The following is a 26,016-nucleotide window of genomic DNA, read 5'->3' as shown; positions in this document are numbered from 1 at the left end:
TATATATTATTTTATTAAATTGTATTAATATTTATGTTAAAATATGATTAAATTATTTATATGAATTTTATTAATTCATATTTTAATAATAATTATATTAAGAATATTATTAAATTTTAATAAGATTATTATAATTTAATAAAATAATATATATTTTAATAACAATAACAATAATCATCCATTTAAAAAAATTCTGCTAAGGATATTTTGGTCATTTAAATTTTTTTCTTATACTATTATAACATTTATTTCATCCAACCAAATACAAGAATATTATTACAGCTTTATTCAATTCTATTAAATCAAAAATTAAATTATTGATTATAACTCTATTCTATTACAGTTTTATTTCTTTTTATTCCATTACAACATACTTCCATTCATTCAACGAAACAAACGTGGTTCAAGATTCCAAGCAGCTTACCATCCCTCTAAAACACCAACATCTAGGACATAACAGCCAATATTCCTCCAAAACCCCATACTAATCCCGATTTAGACTACCTGAACTACTAACCGCACCATCAATATATGAGCTTGGATTAATTACTTTATGGCTAAATTATAAAAATAGTCCATTATATTTATTTATATTTATATTTTGATCATTAATGTTTTAATTGTTACGATTCAATCACTAAGGTTAATCATTTCTAAATTAACAATTTAGTAGGCCTAAAGAAAATCACATGTGACAATGTGTCAGCAGTTAAACGCCAACTTAAAAGCCATGTCAGCACCACATAATTTTAACCCTATTTAAAAAAAACAACCTTTTTTTTCTTTATTTCAACATTTCCCTTTCTTTTTTTTTGTTCTTTTCTTTCCTTCTCATCTCCCTTGGCAAAACCCTAACTTCTACATATAGCTGTCGTCATCGCCCACTCCGATGTTGTCATCGACACCGACCTAAACCCCACCATCAAATGGCTCTTCTCTCTCCCTCTTCACCCTCCTCAACCTCCCTAGCACCCCCTCAACTCTCAACCCAATACCCAGAACCTACAACAACCATCAAGCTCACCATTGGCCACCGCCTCCCCCATCACCACTGAACCATCGCACCTTCACCATCTCTTCTCTCAGCTTCCACACTTCTACAACTCACCTGCCTAAATTGAACCTAACCCTCACTTTTACCTCACCCAAAGTCCCCACTCACCATCCCTCTCTCATCCCTATTCCTCCGTCATCGTCGATACTGCCTAGCCTCTCTACCAAATCCCAAATAGAAAATCACCAAGAAACCATGCAGTAAGAGAATTAAGGGTGTGTTTGATTGTAGTAAAACATTTTCCGGAAAAGGTTTTCAGCCTTTTCCAGTGTTTGTTTGGTTGAAAGTATTTTCCCCATGTAAAATCAATTACAAACACGGGAAAAAGAAGTGTTAAATTTTGGAAAATGACTTACTGTTTCTAATTCGGTAAGACATTTTCAGGAAAATTTTAGACACCGATCTTCCCTTTCTTTTTCCCTTCCCCTTCCCCTTCCATTGACACCTGATCTTCTGCTTGCCATCAGCCAACACCGATTCTTAACACCAGGCACTGGCGTTCATCAACCTTTTTTCTATGTTTTGATTTCGGAGCAATAATTGAGGGAATCAGAAAATGGAGAAAATTGATGGAATTGGGAAAGAAAATGGAAGCACAGAAGAAAAGCAAAGTTTCAAAGATGGATCAATTTGTGGGTATAATTCGTTTCACCACCTCTTGAGCGCAAATCTCAAGCCTCAACTTTACCAAGTCTTTTCTTTTTCTTTTTTCCCGCTTTACGGGTTGTAATTTATCTGTCTTCACTTTGTTGATTAAGATTTTATTTATGTTTTCAAGTGTAGCATAATGCTAATATTATGCACAATCGGAGCCCACCAATTGTTTACATTTTTTGATCAAACCATCGAAAAAAGGAAAGAAAAAATTTTCCATCTACAACGCTGAAGTAAACTCTCAAGTCTCAACCTTGAAATTTGCTGGTTCTTAAACCCTCAAGATATAACCGGTATTCCTCTTTCAGTTCTGTCTCGTTTAAGCAATTGCGTTTGGTTGCTGAGAAAATGCTGGAATATATAAGTTTAACCATTTCTTTTAAGATTTTCTTGAAGCAATAAAATTGTTTAGTGGATGGCAACTAATGCTACCACAATTAATCAAAATTTCTTTCTTTTTTTCCTTTTGGTTTTGCATTATATCAGGATGCTTTGTTGTAGATATGCTCTACCACTCGTTACTAAAAGATTGGAATCAATTAAAATTAACCAGAGGCCTAGGAATACCGTGGTAGGCTTTCAATTGAAATTTTCGCATATATAGATATATTGTCTCCTCTTAAACGCTAAAGAGAGAAGGGAATGCTGTATGAAATTTGAAAATTTAATGGTGTTATTGGTGAATTAGTAAATCTGAAATGATTTTCAGGTATGCGCTGCTAAAGGTCCAAGACCTCGGTATCCTCAGGTATGGAAATCAAGGAATAGAATTGGGACTGTCTCAAAATCAGCAAAGCTTGTTACTTGTGTAAGTTCTTGTTTGCTTCACTATCTTAACTTTTATAAGTTAAATATTAGCAAAACAAATATCGTTAATGGTTGCTGATTCTGGAATGAGTGACTTAAGCTGAGTGAGCTCGTTACGAAGTAATTATAGACACGGATTTGATTCTTTTTATAGCAATCTTGGGATAATAGTCATCTATTATCGGCCATCCTTATGTAGGTTAAGCAACTGTCAAATGTCAAGGAGGAAGTTTACGGGGCTCTCGACTTATTTATTGCATGGGAACTAGAGTTCCCTTTAATTACAGTTAAGAAAGCATTGAAGATCCTACAGAACGAACAAGAATGGAAGAGAATAATTCAGGTAATCATTTCTCTTCAGTTTTATCCTTTCTTTTGGCTTTCTACACTAAAAAGAGCTACGTCTAGGAAAGTGCACTTGGTTTGTAGGTGATAAAGTGGATGTTAAGCAAAGGTCAAGGAAGAACAATGGGAACGTATTTCACCTTACTGAATGCCTTAGCGGAGGATGGGAGACTTGAAGAGGCTGAAGAGCTGTGGGTCAAACTATTTTCTGATAATTTAGAAAGCACCCCAAGTATTTTCTTTGATAAAATGATTTCTATTTATTACCACAAGGACATGCATGAGAAGATGTTTGAGTTATGTTTTTTTTTTTGCCATCTTATTCAAGACTCTTATGCAGTACCATAATTTGAATGGATAGTTGAGCATTTCTTCTATCTTTCTTTGATTTCTGTGACTAACCATAAACTGCATCTGATTACTCCCAACTCTGATTTTATATTCCCTTAAAAATCAGTGTAGCACAGTTGAGATGGTTAGTGAATATGGTACATAGCGGTGTCTTTCTTTTCCTCGTGCTTTTAATCCTTCTATTTGCCTAAAACAATAATCAGTTTTCGGGATAATTGATGCACAATAATCAGTTGAAATTAGGACCAATAATTGATGCTGCTGGTGCTTCAGGAGTCAACATACTATGCTGCAGGTATGGTCAATTTTATTGATCGATGCATAATATTCTGAAAATGCAAATTAATGAGTCTATGATGCAAGTTCAGGAAGCATGGATGATGCCATTTGCCTTCTGTACATGCGAAAAGAGGTGGTGTGAATTTGCAGAACCTGTTAACGGGGAGTCTACACAATTTCTTCAGGAATTTGCACTCAAGTATAACATGGTCATTATAAGCTCAATTCTTGAGAGGGATATAAATCATGGAGGGACTCTCTGGAATACTGCTGTTATAATTGGAAATCATGGCAACATAATAGACTCTCTGGAATACTGCTATTTTTTATTTAAATTGGGGACTTCAATGGAGCCTGTTGCCTTTGTTGATTGCAATTGCTGATATTTCTAGCATATTGCTAGTTCATTTGCTTCATAGATATCAGATGGTTGTCTGCTTCTTTACCTGGTTGTATTAAATCAATAGGTGTCAGTTGAAAATTTTGATTGTATGTATCATTCATTTTGATTTTACTATCAGTTCTATGAAATTCTTTTTTGGGCCATGAGTGATTTTTTCTTAACAGTTGCGTGAGCACGTTTCGCCATATGTCTAGGTAAAAAGCTGGGTTCTTCGCTTGTATTTTTTCCTCTCTATTGGATGGCAGCCTATAATATTGGGGCAATGCTTGATCTAGTAGTAGCTTTCAAAGAACATAGCTGATTGCATGCATATGGTTATGTATTTGTTGAATGCATACATATATACATATTTATGTCTGTAAATATGTGCATTGGGATAAATTTTATAGGAGTTAGCTTTGTGTTATAATGTAGATTGGTTGGCTAAGGAATTGGTTATACTTGAGAGTGGCTGAAATTTGATAATGATGCTATCTGTGTTGTTTGTAAGACAACAAAAAAATTGCTTTTATGCTGAGCATAATTTCATCAAGAGATCACTACAATTGATTCACTACTAATTAGTAAATTTCGGAAGTAGTTTGCAATGCTTTTATATTTTAATAATTGAGTATTATTATATATTTAATTTGATTTATTTATTTATAAATAAATCATTGCAATATATGTAAAAACAATTTAAAATATAAAAATTTATTAATATATATTAATATATGTAAAAACAACTTTTCCGAAAAATATTTTCAGGAAACTTGCCAAACAACAGAAAATATATTACACAGATTCAATCAAACACCAGAAAATATTTTCCAGTAAATCATTTTACAGAAAAGTAAAACATTTTCCAGAAATCATTTTACGGAAAACATTTTACTGGCAATCAAACGGACCCTAAATATCAAAACCAAAAAGAGAAGGAAAAGAAAAAGCCGCAGATCCGGCCAAGCTCGGTTAACGAGTTTAGAGGTGAAATATTCGAAATCTAAACGGTGGAATGAGGGGTTGCATGGAGAGATGAACATACTTCCCTATTGGGTCGATTGGACAACAGATTTAGGAGATTTGAGAGGTTTGTCATTCGAACTTCGGATTTAAATTTGTGGAATTCGAGCCCGTTTCAGGAGAACTAAGCTAAGGAAGAGAAAGAGAAGGGGACATGCTTCATTTTAGTCCTTTTTTCTGGTCAGAGGCCATTGGAGTAGGGGCGGCGGCGGCTGCGGTGGTGGTTGGTAGGTAGGCTAATGAAATGAAGATGGAAAGGGAGAAAAAAAAAAGAGAAAAGTAAAAGGAAATTGAGGGTAAAAAGAAAAATAAATAAATACATAAGTGGTGAGGCCCACAATATAAAGTTAAAAAAACATGGCATCCAAGTTAGCATATAATAGGTAACTTAAAATAATTAAATTAAAATAAAATAATTAAATTATTATAAATCAATAATGTTAATGATCGAATCGTAACAGTTAAAGTATTAATGACTAAAATATAAATTTAAACAAATAAAAAGGACTACTTTTATAGTTTACTCTTATTCTAATATTGAAAAATATTTCTTAATGGAAATAAATATGTAAGTTGTAGGTGCAAAAATTAATAAATATGAAACTATTGCATACTACAAAAATAATTAAAATATGAAGAGTAAAAATTATTATTGTGATAATATATATTTAGGTTTAGTTTAATATTACTTCAAAGTCTTTTTGGAAGAATTTTTTTTTGGGAGAAGTTAAAATTTCTAACTTCTGCAAAAAATGCTTTTGAACCACTTTTTGGCTTAGGAAAAGTACTTTTTCTATCAAAAAGCAACCTGTTTAGGGATGCTTTTGTCCCAAGAGACAAAAGTGATTTTTGTCCCAAAAGCACTTCTTAGAAGTGATATTAAACATACTCTTAGTGTAATTTTAATATGATGAGTCATATATGTATGTGCCATTTTTATTTTTGGGTAAATTATTTAGTTGGTCACCTAATTTTTTGAGCGCTTTCATCTTGGTTACTCAAATAGAAACACTTGCAATTTAATCATCATTGTTAGAGAAAATTTTCATTTCAGTCACTTACATGTTAAATTCCTAACGACGATTGGTTGTATATGCCATGTCATCATTTTTGTCCTTTTTTTTACTCTCCTAACTATTTATCTTCTACCTAGTTTTCCTCTTACTTTTCACTTGGAATCAAAGCAAAGGTTCTTTATTTTCAATTGATTCTTAGTCACCATCTCATACCTTATTTCACCTTTCATCTTTTTTCATTTCTCTTTGCTTCTCTATCCTTTTATATATCTACTTTCAGGTTTATTGTAAATTTATTCATTCTAAGGGTTCTATCCTTAAATACCCACATGATTTTTCAATTTTTGTTGCTTTTTTAGGGGGTGAATTCTATGTAAAAGTTGAATTTTTTTGTTAATCTCGAAAGTTGCTTCACAATCTAGAGATGAGTTTTTTTAATTGTAACACATCTAACCCGTTCCTGTCACCAAATTAGGGTTACAAAGCATTACCGTACAATCTAAAACATTTAAACATCATAACATTCAATAATTTAAATATATCATAAACCATTCAATCTCATGCATTTCGTCCGTAAATCGAGCCCTCGAAACCCTAAAGATTTCTTAGAAACAATTCGGGACTAATTTGAAACAGTTTGAAAAGTTTAGAAAATAAGTTACAAAAATTAGGAAATAGGGGTCACACGGCCGTGCAACTTTCGAACAGGGGACACACGGGCGTGTCCCAGCCCATGTCCTTACTCGTGTAGCTCTCTGAGGACTGTTACACGCCGTGTGTGAGGCCATGTGTTAGGCCGTGTAACTTATTGGCTTGAATACTAAGGAACTGTCAGATGACACATGCCCGTGAACCAAGCCGTGCAAACCCAAAATTAACCTGAAATCAAGCCATTTCATACCCTGACCATGCATAAGCATTCAATTCAATTGTGCACACTTCCAAAGGACTTAAACACCATTCAACACCCATAAAGTTACCATTTCAAAGGCCCTAATTTAGCTAACCAATATGCCATTCAAAGGCACCACAAGTGTGTCCAAACAACACCAACCAAATCAAACAATATTTCCACCTCTCAAGCATAAACTTAGTTCTTTTAACTACCAAATGACAATCAACTTAATCATTCACATTTCTCTTCAAATATACCATAATAAACATATATTATAAGTATTTAAAGGTGACCAAAAACTCAAACTTTTCAAGGCATTTTAAGAAAATCCCTCAATCAAGACTTAAGCCCAAAGCATATTTGTACCAAAATGGTTATAAACACACACAAGAACAATTACACTCCAAATTCCTATACAAGCTATATAACCAAAATATCCAAAACCTACCAAATTAGTTCTTGAGATAGTGTGTTTCTTTGAGCTTGATCTGATCTCCCAACTACATTAACGAAATCTACAAAACAAAGAACAAACAGAGGTAAGCTTACTTGAAGCTTAATAAGTTCATAAAAATAACTATAGAGCTTATCACAAGTTATCTTAACAACACAATTGAATAACAACTAAGATAATTCTTTGACGTTCACAGTCCACCACAGATAAGAGCTACTCATTTCATTAAATCAGTTTGATCAGATAACATAGCTCGTCATTTTCAAAAATGCAAAGTACCACTCATTCGGGCTAAATCCCAGATAATTGACCATTTCGCAATGCAGTTCACACAAGCTGAAGAGGATCTGTAACGTATGCAGGACCTCATCCATTGCTACGGTTCATTCATTAAAACAGAGCATTTAGTCGTTTCACAAAATCTCGATGCTGCTCACATAAGTTGTCGAGAATCTGTAACTTATGCAGGATTCTCAGCCATTGGATTAGTTCATATCATCAGAATAAGATACGTAATCATTTTGTCACTTCACATCTCGGCCCAAGGCCTAATCACTTTAATTATTCATTTTACCATCTCTTAATTTGATCCAATAAGCTTAGAAATTCTACAACTTGGGTATTCATAATTTTATGGAAAGAAAACCAATTATAAAAATTAGAAATATGAACTTACCGGCTGATTTGTAGTAATAGCCAAAGTACTTGGACTACTACGCGATCTTGTCTTTTCCTCGGTCCTCAACATGTTTGTGATCTAAAACAATAGTTCCATTCAATTAAATAAATCAACAAACAAATTTAATCATTTTATTCAATTTAGTCCTCTTTTGACATTTATAAAATTACCCTTAATTTTCCACTTTTATTCAATTTAATCCCTATGCCCCAAACAAGAAATTTACCCATTTCCTCTAAAACCTATTTCAACCAAACCTTCCATGGTTATCCAACAGCCCCTATTTGCAAATATTTCATATTAATTACAAGAAATTTCATCATTTTATCAATTTAGTCCTTAAACATTAAAATCATCAAAAATTAGTCTAATCTAACATCTAAGCTTAGAAATCTTTCAACAGCTTCAAGAGAACAACTCAATTCATCAATGACACAATCCACAATGTTTGAATATTTTACAAATTAGTCCTCGGGTTAGCTAGATTAGGCTAATACGAACTCAAAATTATAAAAATTACTAAAAATGAGCATGAAAACACGTACCAATTGAAGCTCTAAAAATAAAAGGATGAAAACCTAGTTTCCTCTATTTGTGCCATGGAGAGGATGAAGAAATAAGCTCAATTTTCTTCTTTTTCTTTCCTTTAATTTAAGATATATACCTAGGTTATTTTGTAAATATTTCAAAGTTCTTAATTAATCATTAATTAATTGCAATTTACCTTAATTAAGCTTATCTATTTACATAAATAACCATTTTGATCCACCCATTAAATCTTTATTGGCTAATTTATTCATTTAACCTTCTAAAATTAGTAGACTCTACTTTTATAGCTTTTATGATCCAGTCCTTTATACTAATTAACTATCTAAATAATATAATCTCATAACCAAATTTTAAAACTTACACTAATGACCTCATAAATATTTAACTAATTAATTTTATGAACCGACTCGTCGGATTTGTGATCTCGAAATGCCTTTTTTCAACACCACTAAAAAATGGGTTGTTACATTAATGGTCTTAATTTGGTCAATTAAGAGCTAGGCCTCTAGATATGCAAGCTTTTCAATTCAACAACTTGGGTTGCGGGGTATGCCTTCCTAGTATTTGTGTTACTAACTACTTTAATATAATATATTATTTGTAACAATTCGATTTTTAGTGGAATCAAAAAATACGACTTCAAAATGCCATTTTCGTAAATCAAGCTCGTAAATATAAAATGAGAATATTCATGGACTTAATGTAAAAATATATTGAAGAATGGTCGAAAAATTTAGCTGATAAAATAGTTAATTAAGGTTTAGGGACTTAATTGTAAAAGTTCAATCACTATAGAGTTTTAGTTAACAAAAGGCTTGAAGACCTAAATATCAAATAACCAAAGGTCCAAAATGGCCATTATACCATTTTCCATAGGGAGCTAGTAGAGGATGATGATATTTTCCATTATATAGGATTAAGTGATAGTTATGTTAATTAAACTAGGCTAATTAGTGACTAATTAAGGTATAAAAGCATAAGTTAATTAAATTTTATCATCATCATTAGCTCACTGTCCTCTTTAACCAAAAATTGAAGAAAACTCCAAAGTTTTCTCTTTTACATTTGACCATTTTCTAGGTATGAAAATTAAGTCCTTTTTATTATAGTTTTTATAGATTTTTTTTATCATGGGAACTTGATTTAGCTAGCCCATGTATCAATTTGATCAATTGTTGAAATTTTAACAAGTTTACATTGTTGATAAATTGATGAATTAGACTTAGAGTTGATAGATAGTGAGCTTAGATTATGAAAAAGACTAAATTGTAAAGCTAGTTAAGCTTGTTTGTTAACTTTGTTACATTCGCGAATAAATAAAATAAATGTAAAACCCATCACGAGGTTATGTTAGAAATAGAAAGTATAAGGTCCCTAATGAGAATATGTGAAATCAAATTTTAATCCGAAGCTAGGAATCGAAAGTTATGCATATTCCAAGTTTGGGGACTAAATTAATTAAAATGTAAAATATTTTAAAAAATAAAAAATGGATTTATCTAGGATCATGCATTTCATGATAATGCGTGATAATTTTTGGTATTGATTGATATATAAAATATTTGTATAGATAAAAAATTGGATCAAAATAAAGCTAATAGGGGAAAAGCGAAAATTATGGATTAGTCATTGAAGAATTCACCAGTTTTGTGTTTTGAATAGGTAAGTTCATATGGAACTTACTATCTTATATTGTGTTAAATGTATGCTTTGTGTTTACTTTAATATATATATGTTTAAGTATAATTTGAAATATCAATAAATTTGACATACAAGGCTAGTAATGAGATTGAAATGAATTGAAATGTGATAATTGATTGTTATGAGACAATACAGGGTATAAATGTGAAAACATGAATGATTACAAGGTATGGACATGTGAATTTGATTATTTATGCAAATGTGAATAATATAGGGTATGGAAATATAATATGTATGATTGATGCCTATGTGAATTTAGTAAAATGTTATGATACGATTGGCATGCCAATAAGGTCATATGTGCTCTCATACGAGATTGTGATGATACAGAGATTATTATAGGTTATATTGAGATCCAACGTTTATTACGGACCATCAAGTATTATTCGTCTCTACGGAGACTTTGGTATGGTGGATGGATATAATTAAAAATGTTTATACATTTGATGCCTACAGGCTTTACACTTTGGTGCCTTGGTGTGGTGTCGTTTAAGCTCTTACGAGCTATTTGGTATGGTGTAGTTCACCCATGTATCTGAGTCCATTTAACTAGGGTTCCATTGGGTGAAATATTGAAAATGGATTTTGAAACTGGAAAAAGGGAAACAAACCAATTTGATATGCTATTATGATATGTGGTTCACATTGAAATGGTTTGAACTTGTAAATTGATAATATATCATGAAATGGTAATGATCTTAATGAGAATATGTGAATTGTTGATGAATCTATGTGAAATGGTACAAAATTAATGTTCTGAGTTATGCTTAATATGGTTTAATGCTCACTTTATTGTCATTTTAAGTGCCATGTCCTACCCAAATGTATGCTAAAACTATGATAGTTAATGTGCTCACTTTAGAGCAAGGTAAGTATATAATTTCCATTTGAACTTACTAAGCATTTAAATGCTTACTCTACTTGTTTTTCCTACTTGTAGATTACCAACTTACGGAACTTTCAAAGTCGAATATTTGCGGACATCACACTATCATTGAAATGGTAGAAATATGTTTATTTTGGTTCTTTATATTGTGGCATGTATATAGGATCATTGGGTTGTGAAAATGATCAACCTAATGTGTATGCCAAATTTGTAATTGTAGCTAAGGTTGTGTTTGCATTTTAAGCTTGATATATGGCCAAATTGATGCTTGGTTTTTTTATCATGTTAAATTCCTTTCGAACTCATGATTTTAAGGTTTTTTAAGCCTAATATGTCATAACTTACTGAATGAGGTATTTTGGCATGTTAATGTTGGAGCATGACTTGGAATGATGAAGTTTGAGCAAGTGTTTGTGCTATGTGATCAATGAGTGTAAAAGTGTTACAAATTTGATTTTGTTTTGGCATGGTTTGGCATGATGTTATGCATTGGTAAATTTGGTTTAGGTTGATGTTTAATTGAATTGGGATAGTTCATATGGATGATTAAACATGTTTGGTAGGGACCATGAAATAAGTACCAATGCTATTTTTGCCAAAACAAGGGCGATGTCGTGACCACAAATCCCTAACATCGTGACATAGATCGACAATGAGTGGTGTTTTGACGTAACTCACTTAATAACGATGTCACGATGTCAAAGTCATGATGTGGTGACATCAGCTCGCAAGTTTAAAAATTTTACTCGGTTTAAGAAGTGAGCTTTTGTAAGCTCGTATCAAACCCGAAAATGTTTTTATACTGTATTAAAATTGTGTTTTAACTAATGAGCATGTTGGAATGATTGAATTGTATTAAAGTTGTTGTAGTTGCTCCGGCAATGAATGTCGCATCCTATAGCTCAGGCCCGGAGATCAGGTCGAGCAAAGGTTGTTACATTAATAATCATCAGTTTCATGATATTTGTGCTAAAGAATTGCAACCACATGTTAGTACCATACATATCTGATTGAGATTTTGCAAATGTTATTTGGAAATCAAGTGTGATATAGTGGTGTTATATTTGTTCATTAGTTTTGAGAGTTGGAATTTGGGAACCAGAAGATAGAATTGTTGTTGGCACGTGGAATAGGGCTCCTCGTGCCCCACCTTCTTTGATCTCAATAAAAACGGTGATGACGATATCTAAAGCAAGGTGGTTGAACTTCTTAAGAAGAGTGTTTCATTACCAAAATGGATCAAGGATTGATCTTGGGTCCTCTTATCATTGGTTCCAATCTTGTTGTTATCCATGGTTTCATAATAAAAATTCGAGGTCTAAATTATTGAATTAGGGGTCGATAAGAAGAATAGGGGAAGCAGGGGTGGTGTGGAAGGGAAGATTATGAACAATAGTGGGTAAACAATGGTAAAAAATGGTAAGGAAATTGGATTTGATAGTGGAATGATTTTGTCTACTCATTTGCTCCAGTTTCTTACAAGATGAATCATTACCTCTTTTACCAGCAAAACATGTGCGTATTACCTTAGAACCTATTATCATTCTAGACTAATCGTACAAAATATTGCTTTTAGAAAACTCATGTATAGAGATTCACACGTGGTGAATTTCATTTACACCTGGATTTACACTTAAAGTTGTGTATACGCGGACTGGAGCTTAGTGACCATATACTTGTAGACATTACTTATGAACTTTATAAGTGGAATCATAATCACAGATTCATACATACAGTTTCTTACTTGTGAACTTCATCGTGAATAATAGTTGCTGCTAGACTTTTGTTTGGTAGATATGTTGGAAAAAACGGGTTTGGCAAACCCAACGGAAAATAAATTTAGGGAAAAACTAGAGTTTTAAAATTTTTTCCAAAACAATATCTTTGTTGTGATATCTAAAGTAATAAACACTTTATCAAAATTGTACCTTTTCGATTCATTTAGGATGAGCGCTTCGACCGAGTAGTCTTCTCTGCTATCCTCAAGCTCATGCTTGTCGAGTGTGAGCTCGTTTCTAATAAAAAAATTTTCACAAAAATTATTAGTGGGGTAATTTTGCAATTTCTTTAAACTTTTGGGTCAAGTTGTAAATAAAAAATATATCTAGAAATTTTCTGATATAATCTCTTTAGAGAATTTTCTCTCTACAACTTTCTCTTGAATTCAAATGTCTAAAATAATGACCCAAGACTCTCTTTATATAGGGAGAGTTTAGTGAGTTCAACTATTTTTAAACTTAATTAGTTTAATATTAAATTAATATAAAATATTAGATTAAATTTAATATTAAATCTTATTAAAAAAATAGAATATTTATCTACAAGATAAATATTAAATTAAATTAAATATTAATATTAATATAATCACTTTAATATTAAATTAATAAAATACTATTAAGATAAGTATTAAACTAAATTTAATATTAAACTATTAAAATAATATTATTTTTGGATTAATTAATCTAAAATCAAATTCTCTGGTACAATCCCAGTAGGAGTATAATTTTAACACTGCTCTATTGGGAAATGTGCCTATATTGTAGTAAACATGTAATATTTTCTAGTTATTGGAACGATGAATAAATAAATAAAGTTAATTTAACATTTCACTATTAATTTTTTTTTTGTATTTTTTGTCTTTTATATTTTACATGTATTAGCGAAATTGTGACAAGAAAATCAGCTCATTGATTGTTAAAATTCAAACTAAAGATAAGTGGCAGTGTAAAGATCGTTTACATTGCGAGAAAGACAAGTTACTTCAATAGATAATCTAAATGAGTCAATAATCCCGTAAAAAAATCAAAGTGAGCCTTTGATTCAAATACTAAGAAGGATTATTATGTCATCTACAATTTCAATTGGGGAGATGACTAGTCTTGGCTATCGGAGCAGTTGACTCCACGAGTAGAGACATAGATGTATTCATTGGTAGAATGATATATTGGAATTGACCCAAGATGAATTAATTCTGAATCCGTTTGTGAATTAATTCACTTGTGATGTTCATGGTGTGATTTACCTAAATCCTGAGTTAGTCATTGACCATGCGTATGCAACTCATATGCTTTGATATAAGTGGAGGCTTATACTTTAAATATGATCGAGCTCATAGCCGATATGTTGGGTACATGACTTGTGTATGACATGGCTTTACTAGCAATAGTGGAATTCATAACTCAATTAAAGAGTTAATGATATCCTCTCATTGTCATTGTGTGGATTGATAGATATGAAACATGGCCATGGGTTGCTTGTTCTTGAATGAGCAACTTATCACAGTCATTTGTTGACAGTGATCATATTAATCATTAAGAAGACACAATGGTGACATTGAGATAAAATAGGATTGTATTGAGTGAGTGGATTTAACTCAAAGGAATCAAAGATATCATATGAGGGTAACACACACATGGCGAGGTCATTGGACAAAGCAGTTGGATGAATTGCTTTCATAAAAAGTATAAAATAAGAAGTTTTCAATCATGGAACTTCTTGTGGTCTGACTCCATGATTAAGTAATTGCAAATTATCGAAATGATGCTTCTGAACATAATTGCAATCACTAGAGCCGAATTGTATATGTCCGATTGGTCCTTCCGCTAGCTCAACAAAAGCTCGATCGGACTGCAATTGAATTAGAAGAAAATTCTATGACTTTGGAAATAATTTAATTGAGTCAATTTATTCGATTTAGAATTAAATTAGGTGGTCGTAATAATTGTTCAACTAGAGAATTCGATTAAAGAATTTTCTTAAAAAATTAATTTGGAAAACCTAAATGATTTTTGGAAAAATTAATTTTGATCAAGTAAAATTAAATAAATCAAATCAATTAAAATAAATATAATATTTTTGAAAGTTAATTTTCAAGTTAAAAGATTGACCAAATGGGTAATTGAACTCGTAAATTGGGCTCAAGAGCCCAAAACCGAGACCAAGACCCAAAAATTGGTCGAACCGGCCTAGTGTGTGAAATCGAGCCGACGGTCGAATCGGTGACTAGACTGAACCGGCAGTAGCCGAACTAGCTTAAGGTGCCGTAAGGGTGTCCCACCTGTATCACCGGACACAGCAGTGCCGGTGGCTGCGACAGTGACGTCCCGGTGGTCGGCGGCAGTTGGTCATCGGTGGTTGAACAGTCGAAAAGTTACATTCCTACTGAAACTCTACCAGAGAATTTGATTTCATATTAATGATTCCAAAAATAATATTATTTTAATATTTTAATATTAAATTTAATCTAATACTTATCTTAATAGTATTTTATTAATTTAATATTAAAGTGTTTATCTTAATATTAAATTTAATTTAATGTTTATCTTGTAAATAAAATTATATTATTTTAATAAGATTTAATATTAAATTTAATCTTAATATTTATTAAATATTAAATGATAAATATTAGATTAAATTTAATATTAAAGTGATTAAATTTAATCTTAGTTGAACTCTCTAAACTCTCTCTATATGAAGAGAGCCTTTAGTCATTATTTACACACCCTTGAATTCAAGTGAAAGTGGTAGAGAGAAAATTACCTGAAGAGATTATTTCAGAAAATTTCTAGAGATATTTTTTTGATTTGCAACTTGACCCAAAAGTTTAGAGAAATTTCAAAATTATCCTACTGGTAATTTTTGTGAAAAGTTTTCTGATTGGAAACGAGCCCACACTCAACAGATGTGAATTTGAGGATAACGAAGAAGACTACTCGGTCGAAACGCTCATCCTAGACGAATCGAAAAGGTACAATTTTGATTAAGTTTTTATTACTTTAGATATCACAACCAAGATTTTGTTTTGAATTTTTTTTAAAAATTTGGTTTTTCCCTAAATTTATTTTCTGTTACGTTTTCCAAACCTATTTTTCCAACAATTGGTATCTGAGCCAGGTTGTGTTCTATCTATAAGTATAAGCAGATAACCAAAATAAATTACTCTTCTTCTTGAATGATTTGATTACCAAAATACTATATTATATATTTGTTATATAATTGTTTTTTGCTGAGATTGTGGTTCTTAAGAAATAGACCGTGGACTATCATCTCCACGTAGGGCTATATATATATATTTAAAATTCATAGAATTCTTGTGGGCCGAAAACAAACATAGGACTTAAATGTAATTTTTTCAAAAGGAGTCCATGACGAGGAAAATATATGATGGAAGTTGAAGACCCAAAGAATACCTTGTGGCGAAAAATTATGTAATTTTATTTTTCATTTATTTTCTACAAATAGAACCATGGAAACCTTGGCTGACAAATTTATTTTAATTACCTATCTCATTATATATTTGTTTTATAATTGTTTATAATATTTATATTATGTAATGTTATAATTGCGATATATATATGAGATGATTCACAGTTGATCGATTAAAAAATAAGAAGTTTGATAATGAGAAAATACATGTGTTGTATTATTCTATTCACTTCTTTAGGTTATTCGATAATTGTGAGAAGTGTGATAATGAGAAGTTGCATGTCTAGAATTGACTCTGGCTAGGAAAGGCATGGTCTTTACGCGGCCAAAATTGACTCACCTCCCTTTCCTAGTGTCACGGGCCAAAGTACAAAGCCCGTGACCATGGCACAAGATGCGCCCCATGGAGGTCAATCGATTAGATAGAGATCATTTAGCCAACGAGAACTGACCTGATTCTAAGAACTGTTGGAGAAGCCTATCAGATTGAAGCTTGCCCGATAATGAATATATGGCAACATAGGCTATTTTTAGTAAGTAGATGAATCATATCTTGTAGGTTTAATATGATATGATGTAATCTTGTAAATCTACAAAATTAAGAGATAAGCTAATCTCGTTCGTCGATATAATTGGATCTTGACCGTCATTTTTGGGGAGCTCAACTATAAATAGTGAGCCTCCCCCTCATTTGTATATCATCCATTGTATGTTGAATTCTTAAGAGTAATAGAATTTTTTGAGCATTTACTCAAACACTTTGTGTGCACACTTTCTTTGGCTTTCTATTGTTCATTTTTAGCTTCTTTTGGCATAATCGCTTCCGCTATACAAATTGGTGCCTTAGAGAAATTCTAAAGGAATCCTCAATTTTAGGAGTAAAGGCTGACTTAGGCGAGTTTGAAGTGAACAGATCGCCTAAGGAAGCACAGATTGCGAGACAAAATATCTAGCCCCGTGACAAGTGGTATCAGAGCTATTGGTTCGAAGGCACTATTGGGATGTCGAAAGAATTTGTTGATCAGAATGAGCCAATGCAGACTCGTAGGAGGGTTAGAAAAGTAAGTCGCTCGAGGAACATATTGATAGCTTTGGAAAATTGAGTGGGTAATCTCGAGGAGTCCGTAGAGAACATGAATGAGACGCTTGAGTTGGTCAAGGGAAGCACAGATGGGTTTGACTCAATGGAAGAACAACTCAGAGAATTTGTGTTGGATTCTCTCGGTGCCAATGCTGAAAAGATGAATGAATTAGTCAATTCCACTACGTAAAAGCTGGTGTTAGCCATGAAGAATCTCGAGGATATGGTGTTTGCCATGAAGAAAGAAATTGAAGAGCTTAAGGGAGAGCTCACGATTTACAAAGCTACTTTGAGTAGTGGGATGTTGTCTTCAAGGCCGAAGCAACCAGCAATGGATGTTTCCAAACTGGAGAAGTTCAAGGGTGCAAGGTTCGCAAGGGATGTGTATAACTTCTTGTGAGAAATAGAGCAATATTTTTGAGTGATGGGCATCGAGGATGATGCCATTAAGGTAAACACTACTTCAATCTATTTTACTGATGTGCCTCTCTTATGGTGGCGTCGTAGGTCTACGGATGAGAAACGTGGTGGGAACACAATTGGGACTTGAGAGGAGTTCCAAAGAGAGTTGAAGAAGTAGTTTTATCCATAGTATGCCGAGAAGGAAGCTTCGGCTAAGTTGCATCGTCTTATGCAAAAAGACATTGTTCGGGAGTATGTTCAGGCATTTAGCGAGTTGATACTTCAAATATTTGAATTGAACGAGAAAGAAGCGTTCAATTGGTTCGAGGATGGGTTAAAGCCATGGGCAAAGTATAAGTTGCGTAGGTAGAGAATCACCAAACTTACTGTAGCCATGGGCGAAGCAGAGTCTTTTGTTGAGCTTGGTCCAAGAAAGACAAGTTCGAGTCGTCTAAGCCCAATGGAAAGGGCAATGGTGAGAGAAACTATAAAGAAGATGAAGTGGGACATATCGATGATGGCAACAGTACCGATAGTACAATTGGCAATGGGAAACCACGAGATGCGAAGCGAGAATCCAACAACCCAAGGGACAAGAGGAAGAGGATAAAATGCTTCTTTTGTCAAGGACCACACATGATGTAAAAATGTCTGAAGAAATTAATGATTTTGGCTATCAAAAAGAAAGATGAGCCGAAGGAAGAGGCGAAGCCTATTAAGAAAAAACATCGAAGGTAAATTCGATGGTGCTCATTCCTAAGAAAAGGAATGATGAAGAAGGGTTGATGTTTGTTGACATTAACATTGTAGGTCAGAAGCGGAGCGCTCTTGTTGATACGGGAGCATCAGACTTGCTCATATTGGAAAAGGCTATGAAGAAACTTGGTCTCTCGATTAGGATATTAAATAAGAAGATCAAGACGGTAAATTCTAAGGAGGCCCCAACTATGGGAGTAGTTCGTAATGTGGAGCTACAAATCAGCGAATGGAATGGTAAGAAAGAATTTGAGGTAATCTAATTAGATGATTACGATTATGTACTTGGCTTAAACTTCCTTGACAGGATTCAGCTAGTTCTCTATCCATGGGCCGAACAAATTCATATTGTCATTAGTTCGTTATTAAAGATTGTTGTGCTGGTGCATCGGGATATAAAGGTTGAGACCAATGCGTTGTCGTCAATCTAACTAGTCGAAGATGTTTTGTATGGGAGAAACAGTAACTCGATAGAACAGAATACTACGAAAGCCTCTTCGAAAAAGTTAGTGGAGAATGAAATCAATATGAGGCCTGTGAAGTTGACTGTGGAGTCGCCACCTTTGAAAAATGTGGGTTGTGTATCGGACTTTGAGGGGAAAGAAGCGATGCAAAAGTAATTGAAGCGAGTAAATGCTGCGAGTAAGGTACATTGTGAACATTCTGATAGTGTTTTGAATTCTGACTTGTTAGCTTGGCAAGGTCGTAAGGGCCCTTTCAAAGTTCTTAAGCAAAGAGGCTGAGGGACTATGGGGGTACGAAGCTAAGATGCGAGAATCAAGGGGATTCCAATGGAAACAAGTCAAAATTGGGGCAAGTTAGAGCGGAGACTTCTTGCCAACGAGATGTACCAACGAGTCCAACGGTTCAAGTTAAAAGGCGACGAAAGTCGAGGCAAAAGTTCCAAAGAAAGGGATGACCCGATCACAAGACAAGTCAAGTCAGTGCCATTCGAAAGCCACAATGAGGGCGTTGCGAGGATAGGTGGGGGAGAATATCACGGGCCAAAGTACAAAGCCCGTGACTATGGCACAAGATGCACCCCATGGAGGTCGATCGATTAGTGGGGATCATTTAGCCCATGAAAACTGGCCCGATTCCAAGAACTGTTAGAGAAGCCTGTTAGATTGAAGCCTGGTTGACCCAATAATGAAGATATGGCAGCATAGACTATTTTAGTAAGGGAATCATATCTTGTAGATTTGATATGATATTATGTAATCTTGTAAATCCCCAAAATTAAGGGATATGCTAATCTCGTATGTCGATGTAATTGCATCTTGACCGTCGGTTTTTGGGGAGCTCAACTATAAATAGAGAGCCTTCCCCTCACTTGGAAATCATCTAATGTATGTTTAATTCTTAAGAGTAATATAATTCTTCGAGCATTTACTCAAGCACTTTGTGTGCATACTTTCTTTGGCTTTCTGTTGTTCATTTGTAGCTTCTTTTGGCACAATCTCTTCCGCTATACAAATTGGTGCCTTAGAGGAATTCTAAATGAATCCTCAGTTTTAGGAGTAAAGGCTGACATAGGCGAGTTTGGAGCGAACAGATCGCCTAAGGCTGCACGGGTCGCAGATGAAAGATCTAGCCCCGTGACACTAGGACCCTACATGATGCACGGTTCACATTCACTTCTTCAGTTTTTCCCTTAAAAGAAAACTGGCAGAGAATCAAAATTATTTGTTTTTATGATTGATTGATTCTTTCGAATGAATGTGAATATTATAATATTATCATAGCATGTGATGCATATATTGGAAGCATGTTATTTAGTTTAGGTAAGAAGGCCATTAGGACTATTGTATGATCATTTTTAAAATTTGGGATTAAAAACCTTACATGTTTTTAAAATATTAAGTGGGAGAAGGTCCTCGAACAAGATCTATGGCCTTCATTGATGGTCCCTAAATGATAGCATAATAAAGTTTCGAGCCGGTTCCTACCCTAGTCTCACCCCAAGGTAAAATTTGTCATGTGGGTTCACTAAAAGAGATTTCCTTTTAAGGACAACTAGTCGTGCATGATTTTCATAGAGATTGTCCCAATATGACTCACAAATGAAAACATGTTCATGATTGGTGTTGAGCCAATGATTACACACTCAAGATCATCTCTTATTAAATAGTTTCCCAAGAAATGATATTTAAGCTAGAGATGATGATCAAACGTTAAATGGTTGTTAGTTCGTTTGGAGTCTGGAGAATTAAAATTCACAAACTAATTGGATGTAATCCATGTGCTTGCTAGTTAATCATGAGACCCCAAGGCGACATGATTGATAGGTGTGAAAATGATCGTAGCAATGAATTTTTTTCGCAAGGTTTTAATATAAGGCATATTCATCATATTGCATTCTTGATATGTTGCTGAAATAAAAAATATTTGATTAATAAAAAAGATAGTAATTAGTGAAATCTTTATTTTTTTTCATTTCAAATATGTCTCTTACTCCTTTCATTATCATTCTTACTGAGAATAAATTAAATGGGGATAACTTTTAAGAATGAAAACAGAACTTGCTGATAGTTTTCAGCTGTGAGAAACACAAAGTCGTTCTTGACGAAACGTGCCCTCCTAAAGCTTAGCCTAAAACGAGAAATCACTGAAGAGATTCTGACTCGATTGCTCGATGTTATATGTTAGCGAGCATGAGTAGTGTGTTGCAAAAGTAACACGAGAATTTCTGTACTGCTAAAGAGATCATGACAAATTTAGAGGATTTGTTTGGAGGCCAAGTCGCATTGGCTCGACAATCTGCTATTACAAATTTGATGAATTCTCAACAGAAAAACTAACACTCTAGTAAATGAACATATGCTTAAGCTTATGAGATTCTTTGCGGAAGTGGATGACAATGGGGTTGAACTAGACGTGGACACTCAAATTGAAATAGTGTTCAAATCCTTAACCAATGAGTTTGTTAGTTTTAGAGCCACTTACAACTTGGGGAATAAGACGCTTAGCTTGACTCAATTCATGAAGGAATTATCCTATAAGTTGATGTTGAATAGTGGTAAGCCAGTTCTAGAGAAACCTGAGGCAAACGTAGTTGTAGAACCCTCGTCCTCTAAGGGGAAATAGAAAGCTAAGGGAAAAAAACCAACTAAGTCTTCGGTTCCACCTCGTGTGGATAAGAAGAAGGCTAAGAAGTCAAAAAAATCCTAAAAAGATCAAATGTTTCTTCTAGAATAGGAAAGGGCATTTTAGATCAAACTACAAACAATATTTGGATTACTTAGCCGAAAAGGGCATCGGTTAAACTATGGTTAGCTCAATAGTTTAGCATGAAGGAGTTGGGTGAAGCTAATTTTATTCTTGGAATTCGAATACTTAGGGATCAAAAGAATAAAATGATAACACTATCTCAAGCTTCATACATCGATAAGTTACTGGAATGTTTTGCAATGACTGATGCAAAGCCAAGCATTCAGTTGACTACATCATGTTTTCATCTTTCTTTAGATGTTCGTCCTAAGAAAGCGAAAGAAAAAAATATATGAGTAAGGTTCCAAATGCTTCAGCATATGAAAGCCTTATGTATGCGATGCCTTGCACATGTCTAGATATATGTTTCGCAGTAGGAATGGTTTGTCAATATCAGGCGAATCTAGGTCCCAAGCATGGCAAGCTATAAAGCATATATTAAGGTATCTTAAAAGAAACAAGGATTATATGCTTTTGTATTCTAGGGAGAACATTACTTCTGTTAGATACACAAACTTAGACTTGCAAACCTGTAAAGATTCAAGGAAATCGATGTTAAGAAATGTATTCGTTCTAGGTCGTGGAGCCATAGTATGGAGAAGTGTACAACAAACTTGCACTGCTGACTTTACTATGGAGGCTGAGTATGTTGCTACTTTTAAGGCAATGGAAAAAGAAATTTGGCTTTGAAAATTCTTAACCGAACTTGAAGTTATTCCTGGTATGAAAAAAGCTATAATACTGTATTGTGATAACAGTGCTACAATAGCTAATACTAAGGAAATGGAAAGCCACAAGAGGACGAAACACATTGATCGAAAGTATCACTTGATAAGAGAGGTAGTAGTTGAAGGAATTGTAGATGTGAAGAAAGTAGCTTTTGAAAATAACCTTGTGGATCTATTTCGTAAGACTCTTATAACTAGGAGTTTTAACAAACACTTCGAGGATATGGAGATGCGAAACATGACACATTTACTTCACTAGGGCAAGGGGGAGATTGTTGGGAAATGTACCCATATTGTAGTAAACATGTAACTATTTTCTATTTATTTGAATGATGAATAAATAAATAAAGTTAACTTCACATTTCACTATTATGTATTTTGTATTTTCTGTGTTTTATATTTTGCATGCATAGAGAAATTGTGACAAAGAAATATTAGCTCATTGATTATCTAAAGTTCAGACTGAAGATAAGTGACATTGTAAAGAACGTTTACATTGCGAGAAAGACAACTTACTTCAATAGATAATCTAAATGAGTCCGTAATCTCGTAAAAGAATCAAAGTGAGCATTTGATTCAAATACTGAGAAGGATTCTTATGTCATCTACAATTCCAATTCGTGAGATCGTTAGTCTTGGTTATCGGAGTAGTTGACTCCATGAGTAGAGACATAGATTTATTCATTGGTAGAGTGATACATTAGACTAGACCCAAGATAAATTAATTCTGAATCTGTTTGTGAATTAATTCACTTGTGACGTTCATTGTGTGATTTACCTAAATCCTGAGTTAGTCACTGACCATGCGTATGCAACTCATGTGCTTTGATATAAGTGGAGGTTTATGCTTTAAAGATGACCGAGCCCATAGTCGGTATGTTGGGTACATGACTTGTGTATGACATGAATTTACTAGCAACAATGGAAGTCATAGCTCAATTAAAGTGTTAATGATATCCTCTCATTGTCATTATGTGGATTGATAAATATAGAATGTGGCTACGGGTTGCTAGTTCTCGAACGAGGAATTTATCACAGTCATTTGTTGACAGTTGAATGGATTTAACTCAAAGGAATCAAATATATCATATGTGGGTGACACAAACATGACAAGGTCATTGGACAAAACAGTTGGGTGAATTGCTTTCGTAAAGAGTATAAAATACGGAGTTTTCAATCATGATACTTCTTGTGGACTAACTCCATGATTAAGTAATTGCAAATTATTTGAATGATGCTTCTGGATACAATTGCAATCACTAGAGACTTATTTAATATTTCTGATTGGTCCCTTCGCTAGCTCAACAAAAGCTCGATTGGACTGCATTTGAATCAGAAGAAAATTCTACGATTTTGAGAATAATTTAATTGAGTCGATTTATTCAATGTGGAATTAAATTAGGTGATCATAAGGATTGTTCAATTAGAGAATTTGATTAAAGAATTTTCTTGAAAAATTAATTTAAAAAATCTAAGTGATTTTTAGAAAAATTAATTTTGATAAAGTAAAATTAAATTAATCAAATCAATTAAAATAAATATGATGTTTTTGTAAGTTAATTTTCAAGTTAGACAATTGGACCTGAGATTTTAAATTGTGTCTAGGAGCCCAAAACCGAGACCAACACCCAAAAATTAGTGGAATTAGGCCTGGTATGTGAAACCAGGCCGATGGTCCAACCAGTGGCTAGACTGGACCAGTCGGGTCGTCATTGACCTAGACCGAATCGATAACAGCCGAACCGTCTTGGGGTGTCGTAAGAGTGGCGCACTTGCATCATTGGACACGGTGGTGCCTGTGGCTACGACGACGACGTCCTGGTGGCTGACAACGATTGGTCATCGATGGTTGAGCAATGGAAAAATTATACTCCTGCTGAGACTCTACTAGAGAATTTGATTTTAGATTAATTATTCTAAAAATAATAATATTTTAATAGTTGAATATTAATTTAATCTAATACCCTATTAATAGTATTTTAATGATCATCTTAATATTAAATTAAATTAAAAACTTATCTTGTAAATAAACATTATATTATTTTATTAAAATTTAGTATTAAATTTAATCTAATGATAAATATTAGATTAAATTTAATATTAAAGTGATTAAGTTTAATCTTAGTTGAACTCTCTAAACTCTCTTTATATAAAGAGAGCATTGGGTCATTATTTACACACACTTGAATTCAATAGAAAGTTGTAGAGAAAAAATTATCTGAAGAGATTATTCTAGAAAATTTCTTGAGATATTTTTGTGATTTACAACTTGACCCAAAAGTTTAGAGAAATTGAAAAATACCCCACTGATAATTTTTGTGAAAAATTTTCTAATTCGAAGTGAGCCCACACTCGATAGACGTGAGTTTGAGGATAGCGGAGAAGACTACTCAGTCAAAGCGCTCATCCTAGATGAATAAAAAATGTACAATTTTGATCAATTGTTTATTACTTTAGATATCACAACGAAGATCTTGTTTTGGAAAAAATTCTGAAACTCTAGCTTTTCCCTAAATTTATTTTCCGCTGCATTTTCCAAAATCGTTTTTCTAACATGCTCAACCACCGACGACCAATCGCCGCTGTCGCAGCCACTGCTACCACTGTGTCTGGTGATGTAGGTGCGACACCCTTACAACACCCCGAGTCGGTTCGGCTGTTGCCAGTTCGTTCTGGGTCAGTGATGACCCGACCAGTTCGATCTAGCCACTCATTGGACCATCGACTCGGTTTCACATACCATGCCCAATTTACAATCTCAGATCCAATTTTCAAGTTCAATTACCTATTGGGAAAATTTTTTGACTTGAAAATTAACTTTCAAAAATATTATATTAATTTTAATTTATTTGATTTATTTAATTTTACTTGATCAATATTAATTTTTCTAACAATCACTTAAATTTTCCAAATTAAATTTTCAAGAAAATTCTTTAATCAAATTCTCTAGTTGAACAATTCTTACGACCACCTAATTTAATTCTACATCGAATAAATTGACTCGATTAAATTATTCCCAATGTCGTAGAATTTTCTTTTGATTTAAATGCAATCCAATCGAGCTTTTGTTGAGCTAGCAGAGGGACCAATCGGGCATATACAGTTAGGCTCTAGTGATTGCAGTTATGTCCAGAAGCATCGTTCCAATAATTTGCAACTACTTAATCATGGAGTCAATCCACCAGAAGTACTATGATTGAAAACTCCTTATTACATACTCTTTACGAAAGCAATTCATCCAACTGCTTTGTCCAATGACCTCATCATGTGTGTGTTACCCTCATATGATATCCTTGATTCCTTTGAGTTAAATCCGTTCACTCAATAGAATCCTATTTTTATCTAATTGTCAGACTTGTGTCTTCTTAATGATTAATATAACCACTGTCAAGACATGACTGTGATAAATTGCTTGTTCGAGAACTAGTAACCCGTGGCTACATTCCATATTTATCAATCTACACAATGCCAATGAGAGGATATCATTAACTCTTTAACTGAGCTATGAATTCCACTGTTGCTAATAAATCCATGCCATACACAAGTCATGTACCCAACA

General features: G+C 33.4%; 1 protein-coding gene across 1 annotated transcript; it reads left to right on the top strand.

Moving 5' to 3' along the window:
* The first annotated feature begins 1,610 nt into the window (after positions 1 to 1,610).
* Positions 1,611 to 4,167, top strand: LOC107892317 (pentatricopeptide repeat-containing protein At4g21190). Its single transcript, XM_041100163.1, has 4 exons — positions 1,611 to 1,745; positions 2,418 to 2,516; positions 2,715 to 2,858; positions 2,945 to 4,167. Exons 1-4 carry the CDS (start codon positions 1,611 to 1,613, stop codon positions 3,206 to 3,208), a joined length of 642 nt encoding a protein of 213 aa, XP_040956097.1. The 3' UTR covers positions 3,209 to 4,167.
* Positions 4,168 to 26,016: the final 21,849 nt, after the last annotated feature.

The sequence above is a fragment of the Gossypium hirsutum genome, chromosome D09 (genome assembly GCF_007990345.1).
Source record: "Gossypium hirsutum isolate 1008001.06 chromosome D09, Gossypium_hirsutum_v2.1, whole genome shotgun sequence".
NCBI classification, from domain to species: domain Eukaryota; kingdom Viridiplantae; phylum Streptophyta; class Magnoliopsida; order Malvales; family Malvaceae; genus Gossypium; species Gossypium hirsutum.
This window is presented reverse-complemented; position numbering and strand designations above follow the sequence as displayed.